This window comes from Pundamilia nyererei, unplaced genomic scaffold (genome assembly GCF_000239375.1).
Source record: "Pundamilia nyererei isolate P.nyererei 1_Seehausen unplaced genomic scaffold, PunNye1.0 scaffold00050, whole genome shotgun sequence".
NCBI classification, from domain to species: Eukaryota; Metazoa; Chordata; class Actinopteri; order Cichliformes; family Cichlidae; genus Pundamilia; species Pundamilia nyererei.
The window spans coordinates 491,475-505,724 of record NW_005187451.1 but is presented as its reverse complement, the minus strand read 5'-3'; the positions used below and the strand labels follow the sequence as shown (position 1 = coordinate 505,724).

The 14,250-nt window shown below is 40.5% G+C and overlaps 1 protein-coding gene across 2 annotated transcripts in view; it reads left to right on the top strand.

Annotated features, from left to right (window-relative positions):
- Positions 1 to 4,697: 4,697 nt before the first annotated feature.
- Positions 4,698 to 14,250, top strand: part of etv6 (ETS variant transcription factor 6) — a 28,811-nt gene continuing 19,258 nt past the window's right edge. The window contains exons 1-2 of one of the 2 annotated variants that reach the window (XM_005733093.2): positions 4,698 to 5,099; positions 8,804 to 8,930. In XM_005733093.2, coding sequence (XP_005733150.1) covers positions 5,070 to 5,099; positions 8,804 to 8,930 — 157 coding nt within the window. In that variant the 5' untranslated portion in view covers positions 4,698 to 5,069. Of the gene's footprint in view, positions 5,100 to 8,800; positions 8,931 to 14,250 lie in introns of both variants that reach the window. The other variant, XM_005733092.2, reaches the window with a different exon arrangement.

Below are 14,250 nucleotides of genomic sequence, written 5' to 3'. Positions count from 1 at the left end.
ATTATTGTAATCCCATTATTGCCATCTGTTAGTCCCACCAGCTTGAAACATGCAGCAGAACGGCTCCTGCCTGCAGTTTGTTTCCATCTCAAACATGCAAAAAGAAGGATTGGGCTTATTGCCTATTATAATCAATATGTGCTGTATTTTAACCGGAAATTCATGTAAAAATTTACTGTCGACTTTTAAATTGATTTTCTCATTTAGATGAACTTCCAGCACATTATAACGGATATGTTTCATTAGCACTGGAAACCAGCTCACCAGGTCTTCGCCTCCAGCTGCAGGAGGAACATTTAAAGTTCCCTGGCATCACTCATCTGCATTTTCTTGTTAACGTGCAGCACATTCCCCACCAGCTTCATTGCTTCCTGTCCCCCTCCCTTACTCCGAGGAGTATAAACATGTTGGAAGTGATTTTTCCATTCCTCCCCCCCCCCTCCTTTTTTATTGCCTGTCACTTCTTCCACCATCTGCTGCCACCAGAAACTATTATGCTTGTTACTCTGAAAAAGCAACATTTTCTTTAGTATCATAAAGGAATACAGACAAATCTGACCAAGAGGATCACAATGACCAGGTTAAGTAGCCTACTATATAGTCATTTGGTCAACAGTCTAAGATGCATAGCACCTTACTTGATTACGACATTACCTGGTTCAAAGAACCAATTTTACAGTAACTATATCCTATATAATCGATCGGTTTCCTTCTTCAATATCAACTGAATTTTGATTATCTGGGGGCAGAAAAACAAGCTATTAGTGCTTACAGATGACTAATAACAATGACCAACTGTAGTAAATCCAGTAGTTCAATCTAGTATTTTGGACTGCTAACCCAAATATTCAAGAACCAAATGAAATCAAAACACTTGACTTGATTAAAAAAGAGGCTGAGCATTTTATGTGCCTGAGGACAACTGCAGAGTGGTGTTAATTACCAGTGTATTTGTCATTACTTCATATTACACATACCCAGTTTGTGCCCTGAGGTTTGACCACCAGTGATATGATCGGTAACCACTCTTGCCTTCCATTTTGAATGGAAGTGTATTCCCCGACCAGCAGGCGAAAACCCTTTTTGGTCTTGTTTTGTTTGCTAGGAAAATGTTGGAACCCACAGTTTGAATGGAAGACACCAACTTATAAGCAAACACTTGCCAGTAGAACATATATAGCCTCCCCTACCGATATATTGGTAGGGGAGGCTATATCAATCGTGGATGTTAATTGACCGATATTAAAATAAATAATAATAAATAAATAAAAGAAGATTATTTTTCACTGTCACTCTATATTTGTAAAAAGTCATAAACAACAAGACATAACGAATGTTAGGAAACTATATGTGTGTCTGTGTCAAAGAAAAAACAGTGAGTGATATATCCGATTTTTAAAGCGCTAAATATCAGTATTGGTCTTAAAAATCCTCTATCAGTCTGGCTCTAGTCAAATCTTTCGTTGGTAGTGAAACTGTGAAAAGTGCAAGACAAACCAGAAATGGAGACCATTTGCCATCTAAGTAAAAGTTGCACATTTTGAATGCACACATCCTCTGTTTCCAGTTTGTGTTGCATTTTTCAAGCTTTACTACCACTCAGCTAGTTGGTGAGTGGGTGCCAAGTCAATCGCCTCACGATCACATGGAGGTGTTTGGTTCAATACTCACTTTTTGACTTCTTTGTCGCCATCAGATTTCACTGAGCAACAGCCAAGAATTTGTAGAAAACACTCACAAACCGGTTATACCACTAGGGGTTCAGCAGGAAGATGTGTAGAAAATGGCAAGAGATACTGCCTGATAACTGATTTAGACTTATGCTTCCTTTCAATGTAAATCTATGAATCTCTAATGACTCTAACAATGACTATAGTTTAGATTAGTTTAGATTAGATTAGATTAGATTAGATAGAACTTTATTAATCCCTCGGGTGGGTTCCTCTGGGAAATTCGATTTCCAAAAAAAGCACAGCACCGAGAGAAGTTACAGAGTTACAGAATATTATATATATATATATACACACACACACACACACACATATATATATATATAAATACAGAGACAATATAAATAAAATATACGAAGGGGATAAATAGAATAAATAGGAATAAAAAATAAAAATACAAGTGAATTGCACATTTCAAGTATTGAGTCTATTGCACTGTTGACTATTTACAAAAGTATTGCACAGTGAGGTGAAGAGGCACTACAGCTTAGTTGTTCCCCCCTCCTTTGTCCTCCTGTCTCCCCTCCCTCTCCCCTCCAGAGAGGAGTTAAACAGTCTGATGGCGTGTGGGACAAAGGAGTTTTTAAGTCTGTTAGTTCTTGTCTTGGGGAGAAGCAACCTGTCACTGAACAGACTCTTCTGGTTGTTAATGGCCGTGTGCAGAGGATGCCCAGCATTGTCCATAATGTCCATCAGTTTCTTTAGTGTCCTTTTCTCTGCCACTGTCACCAGAGTGTCCAGCTTCATGCCGACCACAGAGCTAGCCCTCCTGATCAGTTTCTCCAGCCTGGATGAGTCCTTCTTTGCTGTGCTGCTCCCCCAGCACACCACAGCATAGAAAAGTACTCCAGCAACCACCGACTGGTAAAACATCCTCAGGAGCTTCCTGCAGATGTTAAAAGACCTCAGCCTCCTGAGGAAGTACAGTCGGCTTTGGGCTTTTTTATACAGGTGCTCTGTGTTGCATGACCAGTCCAGTTTATTGTCCACCCACAGCCCGAGGTACTTGTACTTGTTGACCACCTCCACCTCCTCCCCCTCTATCTGAACCGGCAGTGGACCTGCTCTAGACCTCCCGAAGTCCACAACCAGTTCCTTAGTCTTTGAGGTGTTGAGTTGCAGGTGGTTTGTGTGACTCCATGCGACAAAGTTCCTCACCAGACTCCTGTACTCCTCTTCCTGATCATCCCAGATACACCCCATGATGGCTGTGTCGTCTGCAAACTTCTGAATATGGCATAATTCAGAGTTGTAGCAGAAGTCAGAGGTGTACAGGGTGAAGAGAAGAGGGGACAGCACAGTTCCCTGTGGTGCTGCTGTGCTGCTGACCACAGTGTCAGACGTGATGTCCTTCAGCCTGACATACTGTGGTCTGTCGGTGAGGTAGTCGGAGATCCAGGCCACCAGGCAGGCAGGTTTAGTTTAGTTTACAGGTTTAGTTTACAGAATGAATGTCATAAAGTCATCAGAAAAATGTGTTTACTGACGTCACGGTGCAGGGGATCTCTGTTGGTGCGTCCCATTTGAAAAACAGAATCATTCAGCTGGAATGCTCACTCAAGCCGGACTTCCATCTAGGAAAGTTAAAGCAGCACCAATGCCTACTTAATAAAAGAAGATCACAGGAGTGCACGTAAGCTTTAATAACGCTGGAATACTTGAAAAGTGCACCACTAATCTTAGGCATTTGTGACTTGCTAAATAAGCCACACATTTCCTTGCTTTTTTGACTTTATTACTGCTCTTAACTCAGTGTTACATCACACCCCCTCCAATATCTGACTTCAGAGCTAAATGGTATGAATTTGCAACCAAGGGAGTAGAGTGTAAAAGAGTAAGCCACAATAAGTTACGACACTAAAACAAGATTGTTTTCAAACTGCATTGTCATCATAACCCATATTAGATTTTTAAATCTCTAAATATCCGTTCAGAGGAGTAGCCCCCTGCTGGCCATTGGAAAGAATGCAAGTAGAACACACGGTCCACGTAACATATCATGGTGTGTCTGTGAAGATTCTCAGTCATCCAGGTCATCGTAGTCAAAGGAGCTTGCAAAGAAATGCATCTGGACTTCTTTAAGTTGCTTGAAGACGTTTCACCTCTCATCCGAGAAGCTTCTTCAGTTCTAAGGTCATGGTGTAGTCCGAAAACATTAGAAATTCTGAGTTCAATATGGAAAGCCCCCCTCAAGTCAGAGTAGCACCAGCAATCTCCAGTTAACCTGAGTTAGCACTGAGCTTAAATGGTAGCGAAACCGTAAATCTTTTAATCTGTGCTACCAATGTTGTGTATTTGTGACTCACTGAATGCAGGGATGATTTTAGGCAAAAATAAAAGAGGCAGAATGCTGTTTTGGCTTAGAACCAAACAAATCCTGTTTTTCATCTCTTTTTCCAAACACAGAGCTCTGAGGTAGCTGTGTCCATTTTCAACATACAGTCTATATGCTTTTTCTCATAAAGCTAAAAAAGCAAACATAAAAAACCCCCAAAACAGCCCAGTGAGGTGTGGCCTAGTTCTTTGAATCACTTGACAACAAATACTTTAAAATTCTTTTTAGTCTTATGTTTGTTTCTTATAGTATTACTACAGTCACACCTTTCGCACAAGGGATTTAAAAAGTATGAGTTAAGCAGAAGTGATTTTACAGTAAATGTGAACTAATTCATCTCATATTAAATCCATGTATTCCTTCTACGCTCACTCGCATTTTTGCGTCTGCCTAATTAAAGCGTGAGGCTTTAGCATTTTGTGTAACCGCATTTGCCTTAAGCTTTGATTTCAAAGAAAAGGCAAATAAAAAAACAAAACAAGTCTGTCTTTTTAGCCTCTTCGCCTGCAGTTGTGTGTGTAGCAACGCGACCTGCCTGCGATTTCCTGCTTTGGGTTTCCCTTTAAAAGGGGGCAAGGCTCAATGCTGGGAATTCACGTCATTTCGCCGTTTTACACACGTCCAGATCAATGAGAGAGAGAGAGTGAGAGAAAGCGAGAGAGAGAGAGAGTGGTGTCCGCCGAGCTCTCTCTCTCTTCGGTCTCGCTCTTCCAGGAAGGGATTATTAACCAGCGCGCTGCCGACATGTGAAGGGAAAACACACGCAGACAAAAGAAGTTTTCACACCGACGACCACGCTATGGACCCGGCCAGCAAATAAAGGAAGGAGGAAGAAAAAAAAAGGGAAAAGAAGCGGGCTACATGAAAAAAACAACTTCTCCCACAAACACAAGCCGAGCAGTCGGGCTGCCGCTCGCGCTGCAGCTGTGCGGGTTTCTATAAGAAAGGAAAGAAGATAAAGAACAGCGCGCGACGGAAAAGTGGAGAGAAGTTGACTGGAGATAATGTCTGAATCCTCCTCCGCTGCGAACAAGGTAACACCGTCCGCTCACCCTCCCCTTTTAACGCGCTCCCTCGTTTGTCTTCAGGAGACAATTTCAACTGTTTGGTTTGAGTCTCCGCTGCGTGTGATAGAGCCGCCAGGGTTGTATCACCTCCCGCAGACTGCTGTACAGCGCCATTCAGTTTGTTTTGCTAGTCATCTGTTGCTCGCGGCTCCACGCTCTGAGTTCGCCTCCACTCTGCTCATGATTGGAAGAAGTCGTGACTGTGTGACTGTGTGACTTACCGACGACCCCCCCCCCCCCAAAAAAAAGTAAGCAGAGATCGGGGGGCGAACGAGTTGCAACCTGCATGTATCTGTAGCATCAGTAAAAAAAAGCTTTCCCCCCTTTAACTATATGAGCTGAAGGTGGGTGTTAGGACTGCATCTGAAGCAGGACTTAATGGATAAGCAAACGCTTGTTCTAGAGCTGAACTGAACTATTCATCTAAAGACTGTACGGTGGAGGGGGAATGGTTGATTTTTCCTCCCTTTTTCAACGACGAGGAATTAATCAAAAACAGATACATAAAAAAGGCAAAGGCTGCATTAGAGGTGCATGCATCATTATGCAACATGATTCAATGCAAATAAATGTTTTTTCTGATAGCAACTGTTTGCAGGCAAATGCAGGCATTTAATAAAGTGCACCAGTTGTGACATTTTAGGCAGATACAGATACCAATACCGATATTTTATATATTTATTGAAAAAGTGTTTTTTATTCCCTGGGATAAGAAGAGACATATTTATAAAAAGCAACTTATATGTTTTAAAGGCCTTCACACAAATTTGGAACAGTTATTTTATCGACAAACACACAGCTAGCTAACTGCAAACAACAAACCGATACTGATGCTAGGCCAGTGTTTACTCTGTTTTTGTTTGTGTGTTTTGTGTTGTTTTTATTTATCCTTTTTAAAAAGGATATAAAATTAAAGGAATAAAATTATTGTCTGAAGAAATTAGATACCAACCGATTTATCTGTTGGCCTATACTGGGCTAAGTTAGCTATTTGCTGGTCTATTGGAATTCGCATTAAAAGCAGCTGATTTAAAAGAAAAATTGAAGCTGTGTCCGCACTGGAAGTGATTTGCTTATTGCGCATAGCTTTAAAGCTGGCGCTTGGTTACTTGTGGACATTCCAGGCTCCAGTTTTCTAGGTAAGCGTTTAATGCATTCACTACCAGGTTATAAGTCACTCCTGGTATTCTGTGTTCTCACTGATAGTTACTTTTACTGGTCGCCTAAAAGTTGAGCTTATATTCATTCTGCACTTTGAATACCCACAGCTTGTACACAGCTTAAAGATGAGAAACGTGTTGTGAGTGTTGACATTTCGTAGTGTGACCTCTAGAGGGCACACTGCATTTTTAAAAATCTTTAAATCGCCAAATATCGCTATTGATTCAAAAGAAATAAGGGAACTATAAAGACTTTGGCTAAATGTCTGACGACAGCATAATAATGTAAAACTGATGATAAAAGTAAATGTCATTGACTGCCATCAGTTTTGGTGAATGCGGCCAATATCAGCTGATATATCAGTGCGTCTCTAATATTTTGGCTTTTGTAGCCGGTGGTCATACTAGGTGTAAACAGCTTAAACCCACTTTGTGCTTTCCAAGAGCATGTTGTGATCTGTGTGATCCATCGATTAATCGTTAATGAAGATGATACACGGTTGCAGCATGAAGACAAGGAGACAATATTGATCAGCAGAGACTGAATGCTAAAAATAGCTGATTAACCTGCAACAATTTTTTGATCTGATTATTGTTTTTGTCACACTAAAACTGGCTTTGTGCTTTTATTTTTGGACGTTAGTCAAAAATCCAAGTCTATCACTGTAACTGGGACATGTAATAATAGAAATATTATTTGAGGTGCCAAGGTCAGACTGAAATAGCTCAAAGCAATGCGCACTGTCCAGTAACTGAAAACGAAAAACAATGTTTTGTTTGTGAGGGATGTCTGCTCATTACTGAGTCTGATGTCAGGGCACGATTGCCGAGGAATGATCAGAACTTCCCTCTGAGAACTTTTACCGTCAGAGCGAGAGAGGACGACTCCCCCTCACCTTCGGCTCTGTCGCAAATCACTTTCCGTTGGTCCCAGAGGTCGCGTTTTCACAGACCCAGGCAAAGCTGTGTGAAGACGCAGGCAGCTGAATTTTTAGACAGCTGAATGTCAAGAGAAAGGCCTTCTGCCTCTGAGACGAGGAAATAGAAGACTGGAAGATTATTGCTGGGGTTCCACAGGAAATTCCTGGTACATGTAGTTGTTGTGCAGGTCTCGAAGTAGCTGGGTGGTGACAACAGGTTGGAAGGTGAAACGGCAAGAAAAACAAAAACAAAAAAAAAAACTAACTAAAAAAAACCCTGAGCTTCATTTCCTCAAGAAACCAAGGTGGAATCATGCTTTGCAGGAAAGGAAACCAGTCAACAGAAAATTACAGTTAACTGGAAAACCTCATACTTTTAGCCTGCGTTCGATGCACGCCATAAACAGCAGCAGGGCTGAGTGTCTTAAAACGTCAGAGCATCGTGGAGAATACAGCTGCTTTAACCGTTTAATGTTGCACAGTGGTATTAATACAATCAAAGCAGTGTGATTTACAGAGTTCAAACCTTGTAGATTTCTCATAAAAATGCACAAAATCTTTACATTCAAGCAGCAGAAACCAGTGAAAAACTCCCATTGTTGCCTGACTATTGACTGAGAAATTCTTAGGCGATAGTTCATGTTATTCAGATCTTTGAAAGTCTCACCTATGTACTGACTAACCATGAAAAGGATTTTTGTGTTGAAAGGAAATAAGACATCATTTTGTTATGTCATTTTAAAGCTTTTGCAAACCACAGTGAACCATCTGAAAGAAAACAAAGCAAATACACAGAATTCGCTTGCATGTCCATACAAGGACGCTGACTAACAATTGTGTTAATTATGTCCTGATTATTATCTAAAGATATTTATGTGTAGAGTGTCTAAATTCCCAGAAATCACTGAAAAGGATTGTTTCCTTGCAAACAGCGAAAACTCCAAATGCATGATGTTAAAGTCATGCATTTCAACATAACTTTATTGCTCTACTGTGTTGATATGATTCATTCTTTTCTAGATTAGTCCAGCAATGAAAGTAATGCTCGCATTTTGACTCATGAAGTAAAAATGAAAACCAGAAATGCTGTTTATACTGGACAATTTCAAGATGATGCTTTTAAAATCCAAAAAGCTGTCATTGTTCAAATATGTGCCATTTTTAACTGTTTCTGAATCTTTAATCCATGAAAAACCACATAGATTAGTCAGTTTGTCTTTAAACAGAAAACATGATTTCTGATGTAAATCCACTGTGGTCGTTGACAACCAAGAGCAGGAGAGTCTGTGGTCAACATCTTGTCCGTCAGTGTATTGCTTAGTTTAGGACCATAACTCAGTCCAGTGCAACACATGTCCTAAAGCATGCATGGCATTCTGGGTATTTGGATGTCCAGAAAGTGACTTCACAGCTCAACTGGCCAGAGCATCAGTTTATCAGGCGCACAGTCTCCTCTGTGTACCGAGGCTAGCCGTTAGTGTGGGTGCACGGCGAGGTGAGGCGAGTCGGCGTGGTGCTGTTTGGGTTCAGGGCCGGTGCATCGCAGAGCTTTGTGAGCCATGCTTTGTGTCTCTGTGTCTATTCATAGCAGGAGAGGAGCTCTTTCAGTCCTTCCGCGAACCCGCTGCCAAACTCTACTTCCTCCCCCGTCCATGCTCCCGCCGCGAGGCCAGCCAGCCGAATGGAGGACGAGCCTGCCAGGCTGCCTGCGCACCTGCGTGAGTCACACTCTCTTGCTTACACACACACACACACACACACACACAAAAGGATGACCAGTCACTCCCACATGCATCGATCAGCCGGTCATTTGAACAGGACAGATTGATTTTTGTCAGTGTTTTTGGTATCTTGCTCTGGAAATGTTTCCGCTTGGTCCTAAGTGATGATCTGGGAAACCAGATCTGAAGTTGTCCTCATAATTTGTTCAAAAATCCCTTGTCAAGGTGAGCTTTTTTCTCTCTCTCTCTCCTGCTGACACAGTTTTAACTTCTGGAGGTGATGGCATCGGAGAGTTTAGGTCAGCAAGCAGAAGTAATGGACTATCAAAGTGAGGACATGAATAAATAAAAATAGTTAAAACTCATCACATCCAGTCAGGGCAGCACACTCGCTATTATCACTGCATGAGTGCTGAGCTGGTCATGCTGTGTCTCTTAGCTGGGAGGCGCTGAAGCAGATCTGGGGTCAGGCTTTTAATAACACATGCTTCCACTGGAGCACAGCTGACTGACCTTCTGCACTGCAATAACAGCTACAGACAATATGGACCAGAGAACATACAATATAAGGAACCATGTTTAAATTAAGTCTGTTCAATACACAAGATCCTTACTTTACATGTTCCCCGATCATTCAATTAGATGATTTCTTAAACATCTTTAAACGCAACATCCAAATAAGTCCTTGGTCACCAAGTGGCTTAAGGATAAAGTGTTTACTAATATGAAAACATTTAGTTATTTAATTATCTTAAAAAACTGTGCACGCTTACAGGTGGCCAATCTACTACTTTAAAATGCGGAGATTAGACATATAAGACATCTCTATAAAGGGATTACAAACCTTTGGTTAGCTAGCTTTATAGATGGTATGCTGGATATCAGGAAGTTTTCCTGTGTTAGCAAGTAAGATAAGTAACACTAGCTAACATTATATCACAGGGGGCAGTTAGCCAGCTAGTCTTTCACGTTCAAGTTAGCTTTGTTGCATTTATGCCAATACTTAGCCGATCTCTGAGTTGTACAAGATACACAATGTTCAGTTATTAATAATGATGTTATCATTATTGATTTGGCCGATGCTAGTTCTCCCGCAGTGTATGAGCACGTGTGCAAAAGGTGTCATTCAATAACTTAAAATGAGGTTGTTGAAAGAAAACTTCTGTAACTTAACTTTGCTAGCTCTATGGTTATGTTATGTTTCTATACCCTGAAACTTGTTGTGTGTAATGTTGGCAAACTTGCATTTCTTATAATTTTGATTATTGCTAATCAAAATAGGCAGCATAGAAGGTTTTTGGTACCAGAACATTCTGTTTCTGCTTCTGTTTGTATCCAGCAGTATTGATCAGCCGTATCAGAGTGTGCTTTGGCTGCAAAGGCAGAAATGCTAATCTAAAAAAACAGTTTCTTTAATCTGATCATCATTTATCTTATCGTAGAATATAAACAGTTTCTTGTCACAAAATTGTAAGTCTTATTCTGAATATGAGTTAAACAGTAAGCCCTGAAACACTGGCTGTAGCAGAGCAGAGCAGACTGGGAACTAATCTAAAAAGAATAACTTGGACTACATCATTCGGTTGTAGCAATTAAGCTTCCAGACTGCGAGTATGCAGGATACAGTCCTGAAACTCTAAAGGTGTGTTTCTGAGGTGACGGTGGGTCCGGTTTGAGCCACAGTACTAACGTGCTGACAGCCACTGCAGATGGCTCTCGTGGTCTCTGGACACCCTTTATCAGCATTTATCACTGTATCACTGAATGGTGAGGAAAGGTTATTTTGACACAAATAGAAAACGGATATCAGAACATTTTGACATGGACATGTCGTGCAGTATCGTGAATGACTCAGTCACAATTCAAAACAGGAAAAGCAGGATTCTGTTATTTGAAAAAAAGTTTTTCTCTTCAGTTTTTTTTCTGGTTTTTTTTGCATTTATTGTGATGCTTTAAATGTAAAGTAGACTGAATGTGAACATATTTGTGAGATATGAGTCAGGCGGCTTTTTTGTGGAAGCATTAATTTTTAAAAAATCATTTGGGTGTCTTTCCTTCTCTGTTCGTATCAGTTGAAACCAGTTGAAGAGCTTCCATCTACCTTTCATGGTCAGCATTGACGCAGCCTAGTCTTTCCAGAGCCGTGACGTGAAGGGCAAGGTGAAAGTGACTAGCCGGCTTTATTTGAACCAGCAAAGGAGAAAGTCTGATGAAATATATTTGGGAACAACTTGGTGACGCAACTGGGTGACATTCACAGTTTTACTGGACTAGAGTTTGGTTGCATCTGCTCATTCATTGCTTACCCAATCATAGAGGGGGCGGGGTTGGCGCTGTGCCAAGAGATAGGCTAACAGTTCAAAGACTAACCCTGAATTGCTTCATTGGTGCACATGTCAATATTTAACCAGTTAGTTTTTCTCTAGCCGGTGTGAAGTTCAGGACTCTTGGCGGGGCGTTAGGCTGGGTGTCAGGCTGAAGCTGGATGAGATGCACAGGAAATTCCCTCAGCCCACTTCCTCTTTTGTATTGTTGCAGAAAAAGGAAGAACGCTCAACAGGTCCGCATTGGGTTTCCTGTCGAGTAAACTGATGGGTCACTTCACATCCGCAGACATGTGGAAGTCGAACTCTGTTTTAATCAGATGTCAAGCACAGTTGCTCACGCAGACTCAGACATCTGCAGGTCGTCTTTCATTTTTTCTTCTGCAGTGTTTAGTTTATGACTGCTGCTAAAGGGGATCCACTCTCCTCTCTCAGACAGCCAGCCACACGTCTTTGTCACGGCTCGCAAGGTCTAAAACACCTCTGCTCGTCCTTTCTCTTCCTTGCTATATAAACACACGTGCTGGAAAACAAGTCATCCATTAACCCCCGCACTCAGAGGGAGATTTATTCTGAGGGTGGGGGGAGGAGGGGTGAAGAGGGAAGGAAGAGCGAGAAGAAGAAGGAGGAGGAGGAGGAGGAGAGAGCGGAGGAGGAGAGGGGAAAAAAAGACAGAAAGAAAAAGAATGAGGGAGGAAATTGCAGTGTGGGCAGAAATCCGCCTTCTCCATTTCCTGGGGAGGAAGTGGATTAGATCGGGGAGAGTTGCAGCCTGCTCCTCACACTAAAGAATGCTACTAGGCTCAATTTTTAACCCTTTCTGTCAGACATCACTGCAGTACACTGTAAACTCTAACACAATGTGTTTAAATCGTTACCAAATGCAGTATGTTAAAACATCGTCTATGTCAGTGAATGAATTTTATTCATTATGAAGACATTTTTGGGCCAAAAAACGTCAAGTTGTAACTATATGCTGGCATAATATAAAAAGAAATTTATGTAAAGACACAACACACATCTGGAGTAAAGCGAACTAAATAAAGGGATAAAAAAAAAAAAAGCAATTAATATTTACTGAAGATGCACTCATGTTTGGATTTTAAAGTCTGCACAACATGTTTAATGACATGTTTTGTGACATCATACAAAGCAGTCAGGTTTAGTTTTGAAATGCTAACAGGTTTGATGTGATAAAATATGCGAATAAGCAGAATTTAAATGTAGAAAATAAAAACTATGAAAATAAAATATTTGAAAATATTTAAAGTCAAAACACTTTGAAGCTTCTTTCAGTTGGCAGGTTTGACCTAATCATAGCTTGTATATAAAAGATAGATGTGGCTATCATGATGTCATTCCTTGTTATTTGAACCACTACTTTGAAACTTAAATAGTCTTTTTTGCACCCTTGAGTGACCATGTATAGATAAAAGCCTGCAGTACTGCTATTATCTAATGCTAGTAAGCTTAATTAGCAAGTCATAGGCTAATTAATGCTAAAAGTCACTCCAATAAATAAATCCACTCTGCTGGTATTGCACAGCAAGCTGTGTGATATCATATATTTCATTTAAAAGAAGTGAAAGAAGATTACTCATGGAGACAAAAAAAACCCTAAATTTTTTATATTAAGCCATAGACATTATTATTATTGAATTATTTACTCTCTTAATTTTGTGTATTTCAATTGGTGCTGTACAAACACTGACTCTTATTTGAAGCCAGTCTCAAGTGACCTTTAGAATAACTGCCATTGAGACAACAGAGCCTTAGTGATACACACACATAGTCTTTGACCAAGCTTAAAGGTGCTTTTCATTGGTTTTCTTGCTGATAATTAGATGGGAAAATCAGACCTCTCATGTCCATCTTTTCAATATACAACTTTAGCTAGGAGCTAATTAGCTTAACTTAACGCTGTAAACAGAGGAAAAGTAGTTTGTTTAGATCTCAAAGTTAACAAAATCTATCAGCAACTCTAAACCTCGCTAATCAACACGCTCCATCTTGTTTGTGGTAGTAGCTTCCTGATTTATGCAAAGGTTGCCTGGTAACCACTTGTTGGCAACATGATTTCTGGAAGTTATTATACCCACCTAGCTGCCAATAAAACTCCAACCTGTGTTTTTGCGAACAAGGATGTGACTGAGCTGGTAGGTGTTTTTGTTGCCACGGACAAAATTAAGCTAGCTGTTTCCCCCATATTTCGAGTTTTTATGCTATGCTAAGATAATCTTCTACCTTTAGCTTTGAAAATGCCACACGGACATGAGAATTATACCAGTACAAAGTGTGTGATTCTCAAACCATAAAACCGTTACAATATTCCTTTTGTGGTGTTTGTGAGTTTTTTATTTTATTTTTGAAGACTTTACATACAACAACACATTACGCCTACAGGAGCTGCTTAGATTTTGAAACCCATGCCATGAAGCTCCCAGTGCACATTGTTTGTGCTGATGTTCATTTCAGAGGAAGTTTGGAGCTCTGTAGTTATTTAATCAGCAAAGCTTTGACAACTTTTATGCACCATGTGCTTCAGTACCCAGTGACCCAGGTGTATAACTTTGGTCTGGTACCTTATTGCTGTGGTTGCTAAATCCACTATAAGGCTGCAGTACCACTTTCACCTGCTCCTGGAATATCTAGGAGGGGAGAAGTTTCATGAACTGACTTGTTACAGCGGGGTATCCTAATACAATGCCATGCTGAAATTCATGACGCACCCTTTCACTAATATTAGTAAAGGCAGATTGATTCGCTAGGTGTTTGATTTTGTTCACCTGTGGACAAAGGACTAAAACATCTGGATTTTAAAGATTATGAGGTGTGACCCAATACTTTTACCCATATCGCATATCCTATATAGTGGCATTAGTTATAAGGAAAAAAGTTATACTGTGTACATTCATTTCAAATCTTATCTCTAGTCTTTGCTTTTATGGAAAAAACTGGGTGAATTTGTTTATCAAAAGCCCAGCTAAAGCTTG